This window comes from Sciurus carolinensis, chromosome 8 (genome assembly GCF_902686445.1).
Source record: "Sciurus carolinensis chromosome 8, mSciCar1.2, whole genome shotgun sequence".
Classification (NCBI taxonomy): Eukaryota; Metazoa; Chordata; class Mammalia; order Rodentia; family Sciuridae; genus Sciurus; species Sciurus carolinensis.
Window position 1 is genome coordinate 11,908,092 of NC_062220.1, and position 6,000 is coordinate 11,914,091.

Sequence of the window (6,000 nt, forward strand, 5' to 3'; positions counted from 1 at the left end):
GACATAATCAGTCATGGTTGTTGGATTAAGTAAATCAAGACCAGAAGTCAATTGTGAGTTCAGCTTCTGGTCATGATGGAATAGCTGGGATGGTATTTATCCTATTTAACCTGAACAACTAGAAAACTGACAATCATGTTAATCAATAGTTTTCAGAGTGGGAAAACAGACAGTGCAGGACAGTAATCCCGGAGAAGGAAGCACGAGACGGAGCCATTAGTGCCCCCGCGCATGACCTGGAGAGAGTTCCCAAGCCACAGCACAGAGCGGGGACGCAGAGGAGCTGGTCACCCTGAGCTGAGTTCACAGCTGGGGAAGGGTACCAAAGAGTGGAGAGCCGCAAAGGGAGCCGGCTCAGTGGTGCAAGAGTGTGACTTGGGAGGTCTGCATGAATAACAGGCTGCCGAGGCCCAGGAAGGAACCACCAGAAATAACCTCCAGGCGGAGTCACCTGTAAAGCTAACGCGGGGCGCAGAGTGGTTCACCTCTCACCAGCCAGGGGAAGACAGCAAGGGAAAGCCGTCCTCGTGGTGCCAGTTGTCACTTCTGCCTGCTGTGGACCCAGCCTAGCAACTCTTAAAATGGAGCCCTGGAATGCAAACTATGGAACTTGGAATTTCCAGGAATGCAAAGAAGCAGGCCTGTTCTCAGGCCACACCAAACAGAGGTATATAAAAGCCGTTGCCAAAGCTTCATCGGTTTTCGACATTATACATCCATTCGATTGCTTTACATTTGGGGTGGTTTTTTTGTTTTGTTTTGTTTTGTTTTTTCCAGTTTGTGGCTATTCTGTCAGTAGAAGCAGTATTGTTTTTAACAGCCACAAACCAGAAAAACCCAAGTGTAAAACAATCGAATGGATGTATAATGTGAGATGATCAAAGAGAGTAGTAAATCTGTAGCTTTTAGACATCTAAATGCAAAAGTAGTTAAGTGATTCGACAGTGACTACTTCAGGAGACTTCAGTGGCGATTCAAAATGGGGGAAAGTCCCACAAAATACTTGCATGAAGTCCAAAGAGAAAATCTGGTCACACACCACACACAAATTGTTGTGTTACAGGAGTTATTGTTCTAGGGTCTCACAGATGGTTCAGGAAGAGTTGGACACAGTGAGTCAATGCATTGTGCAGTTTGACTATTCTATATTTGCATGCGACTCTGCTCAAATAAGCAATTTTCTTTAATGTCAACCTGGATGAACAAGTAAGCATTAAGGCGACACGTAACCACCAAAGTAATACATGGCAAATGATTCTAAATAAACTAACAGTGGAGATGTTAAAATTAGTGTCAGTGCCTGCTTTGAGTAAATTTTCTTTCCAAAATTCCGTATGTGTCTTTTAACTGTTATTTTACCAGTATTCATTTAAAGAAACATTTGGCAATTAAGTGCAGCAGATTTTCCAATAATAAAGTTTGCTAAATAAAAAAAGCCATTATTAATGAACTTCACATGCTCAAGGTGGTAGAGGAAAAGGAAAATATTTTGAAAGAAATATATCACCAAAGCTCACACTAAAATGAGCAGATAACCAGAAGAGCCTGATACCTACAGAAGAAATTTGTCACTTAAAACCTTCCTCTATCAAAAATAAATAAATTGATTAAATAATAGATCAAATGGATTCACTGGTTAGTTTTATCAACATAAGAAACAGGTATTACCAATTTTCCAAAATGTCGAATCAGAATTAACAATCCCTCATCATATAAGCATTACCCTGATATCAAATCCAGATTTAGAGATTACAAAAAGAAAACTATAGATAAAAATCATTCCTAAACATAGATGCAAAAATTAGTTATATCAGTAAATTGAATTCAGTTAGATAAAAAAAATGTATATCCAAGTGCATTTTATCCCAGAAATGCAGTTACTACAGAATTCAATAGATACATACTCTTCAAAAGTACTAAGGCATGATAGACAAGGAAAAACTGGAACAGTAACAAAAAGAAATAACATACAAATGAGACATGGAATCCTGGGTATAAAAAAAAAAAAAGAAACAAATTTGTGGAAACAAATGAAATTAGATTAAGCATTAAAATTTAGCTAACAAGGGAGTATCATCAGTTGTACCAATGTTAATTACCTGTTGGGTATTTGCCCTATGACTATCTAAGATGTCTACATGAGGGGAACTTTTTGTGCTATATGACAAATTTTCTATGATCTAAAATTAGTTCCCTACAGTACATTCATAGCTGTCTGCCAGGACTCTGACTTACCAACTGGAGTGGCTCATCAGCCACGCATTGTCACTACCACATTCAAACATCCCACCCATATTAAGAAATTAAGGTCAACAGAAACACAGTCCAGTATCATGAACACTTTTGGGGATATCTACTTATCTCATAAAATTTAGAACGAGAACAATTTTAAGGTGAAAAGTCCAGGATGTGGAATATAAGAGTCTGCAATTTAGTTTGACCCCTGAGATCGCATGACAGTGCGATCGCATGACGGTTCTCAAACAGAGGTACTGCAAATCAACTGAGCTAAGGAAGACACAAAGACAGGCAAGGAGGGTCCCCTTAGGGACTGCTTGAAGGGATGAGAAGACCTGCTGCTGGGTTTTTCTTCTCCATCTCCTTACCTGTCCCCATTCAGTCATTTCCCTCTCTTATGCATATCATCAGAGGCACGGGGTACTCTCAGCAGATGCTGACTCATTACAATTACAGACTTTGTGCAGGGCCTCCCTGTTCAAGGAGGAGAGGTGGAAAAGGACATGGCTCTTGACATAGACTTGAGGGTGACTCCTGCACAGCAGGCTGACCTGTCTTGTTTTCTTAAGATCCACCCTGAAGTTATACTATCTTTTTATTATTATTACTATTATTTATTTATTTTTATTTTTTAAAGACTGCATTTATTTGCTTGTCCAACCTGCTTTTCTGAGGTTGGCCATATCTTTCACATTTTATATATTTTTCTCATTGTTTCTCATTTGCTTCTTACCAGAGTTTCAGAGTGTCCAGATTTTCAGATATTAGACTGCTCCAGCCTTTTAGATGAGACTCCAAGCACAAAGAATAATTTTCTTGTCAAATTAAGTTCTTTCACCATTGAAAAATAACAGTATCTCAGCTTTTCCTTAAGCAATCACACTATTGTGTACAAAAAAGCCATGGTTAAATTCTAATCAGAGTAAAGTGGTAAGTTTAGGTGATGTTTCTCTACTCAAATCCAACACTCTGAGACCATCACAGTAGATTCTACACAAAATAATATGTAAAAAGTTTGTGTAAAAACATTTTCCTCATATTAGTTTACATTAATGTACTACAAAATTGCTGGATGTGGCTAAATATACCACACATTACTGAAAACAAATCATCAAATGTAAAAATACCTTTTTTTTCCAAACAGAACAACAACCATAACCATTTCCAAAATAGAAAAAAATATAACCCAGTTGCTCAGTGCAAAATGCATCCATAAATCCATGAACATAAACAATGTGCCAAATCCAAAACCAGCAAAATAACCATTACAGGTACCTCTCAGTTCACTATAGGATTACATCTGAGTCATACTAAGTTGGAAATATCTTAAGTCAAAAATGCATTTAATACATATGACCAGCTGGACATCACAGACTCGCAATACTGTGTAGTATAGAGGGTTGTTTTTTATGCTTGAGATCAAGTGACTGCCTGGGAGATGCAGCTTGCTCTCACAGCTCAGAGCATCCTCACAGAACAGCACACTACGGATCTCTAGCCAGGAAAGATATCAAAATTTAAAACTGGAAGTAAATTCTGCATGTATTGTATTGTTCTTGAAACATGGTGATATGGAAAAATTGTAGGTTGAATCATCATAAATCAGGAACCATCTGTACTTTTAAGTCATAAGAATGAAGACTGAGTAAGGGAGGTTAACTGCTGAATACCCTGCTGTGACAGAATACTCCCACATCCCACACCCAACACACGCTCAGCCTCCCACATAACACACCAGTACGTGTCACGTCATCTGCTTCCTGGTTGCCAGGGCAATGCAGCTGATGCCTGTCACATCGAGCTGGGTGGGGAGAACAGAGGTGAAGCTCTCTTCTCCAGTGATGCTCCTGAGTCATCGCCTTGCCAGTTTTGACATTATCCCTGAAAACTGTCCTAATAGTTTCTGCCAGGCACCCTTCACCTCCTTATTCCGTAGACTATAAATCATGGGGTTCAGCATGGGTGTCAAAATGGCATAGAAGAGAGAGATCAGCTTCTCCTGAAGGACAGAGGGGCTGGACTGGGGCTGGGCGTAGGTGAAAATGGCCATGCCGTAGCACAGGGCAACCACGGTGAGGTGAGAGGCACAGGTGTGGAAGGCTTTCCTTCTTCCCTGTGTAGACCGGATCTTCAGGATGGTGGAGATGATCTGGATGTAGGACAAGAGGACCAGGAAGAAGGGCGTCATGAGCAGCACTATGCTAGAAACCACGATGGCAACTTCATTGGCGGAGGTGTCCACACAGGCCAGCCTGACCACAGCTAGAATTTCACAGGATATGTGATCAATATATTTGTTTGTGCACATGGGCAGCTGGAACGTGATAGCGGTGTGCATGAGAGAGTTGATGAAGCCACTGACCCAAGACGCGATGGCCAACCGAGTGCACAGTCCCCCATGCATGATGACTGAGTACCGCAGGGGGTCACACACTGCCACATAGCGGTCATAGGCCATCACTGCCAGCAGAACAAACTCAATCCCACCCAAGGCCAGGGAGAAAAATAACTGGGCAGCGCAGCTCAGGAATGGGATGCCTTTGTGTTCCGCAAGGAAGTGTACCAGCAGCTGAGGGACGATGCTTGTGGCATAGGACACATCCACCAGGGAGAGGTTGGTGAGGAAGAAGTACATGGGAGTGTGGAGCCGGCCGTCCAGTCGGATCAGGAGAACAATGAGGAAGTTCCCCAGCACTGTCACCAGGTACATGGCCAAGAGCAGGACAAAGAGGGAGACTTGGGTGTCCCAGTCACTGGACAGTCCGAGGAGGATAAATTCACCCTCCCATGTCTGGTTATCCCGTTCCATTTTTAATCTGCAGAGAACAAGGACAGAAGAAACAGAAGCAACTGAATAACTATTTAAGAAAATTTTTAAATACATCCTGCATATGACCTGCCAGTGTGGTGTCAGTCTGTAAATCATTCATTAAGCCCAGATTAAAGATTTGATCCCAATATGCTTGACATCTACTCTGTTTCAGAGAGACAGGACAGAGTCTTAAGAACACATCACATTTCAGGCATCCATTAAAGCCTGGAGGCCACATGGTGCAATTTCAGCAGTTTAATATCCTTACTGGTTGTATTCATTCTTCAACAAGAAGCTCACAATAGTTGTCAGTGGTAGGTAAAGTGATTAAATGATGAAGATGAAGTTGGAATGTTTGAAACTACCTCAAATACGTCGCCCCCACCCATCTTGATGAAATGCATAAATCAATTTCAAAAAGAATGATTATGAAGAATTAGGGGTTTGTGGAAAGATTTAGAATCAGGTAAACTAGGTTTGAAACTTGATTTATTTAGGAAGTATGCAATTTCTGGCTAAGGATAATCTTTCCTACATAAAGTAGATGCATATTCAATAACTCACATCCATTTAAGTTCAAATGCAGATAGCTTTTGAGAAGTTACTTGTATATTTTGGGGGGAAGTACTACTGTTTACTATGGGTGTTTGAAATAACTACTTCTGTCTCAGGTGCATAAAAAATAAAAAGTAAATATGATTCCCTTCCCCTCCACAAAAGTAGACATGAACAAGTGGGCAAACTCTAAAGGAAATCGTGGGCCTTTTGATAGACTTTGGTTCCTTCTGCCTTTACTGGGCTGGAGAGGACATCATAATGAATCCTTTTTGAGGTATTTAGCTCTTTTCAACTTGCTGCTGTTCAGAATCTATTCTTTAGATTTGAGTTCAAATGAAAGCAAGTAAGAATCTTGATGTTAAACATCCCAGAAAAATATGATAAAGGGAAGC

At 40.7% G+C, this 6,000-nt stretch overlaps 1 protein-coding gene across 1 annotated transcript; it reads right to left on the reverse strand.

The window, feature by feature from the left end:
* Nucleotides 1–4,090: 4,090 nt before the first annotated feature.
* On the reverse strand, nucleotides 4,091–5,047 carry LOC124990598 (olfactory receptor-like protein OLF3). The gene has a single exon (XM_047560757.1). The coding sequence runs from the start codon at nucleotides 5,045–5,047 to the stop codon at nucleotides 4,091–4,093; it is 957 nt and encodes a 318-aa protein (XP_047416713.1).
* Between the last annotated feature and the right edge of the window lie 953 nt (nucleotides 5,048–6,000).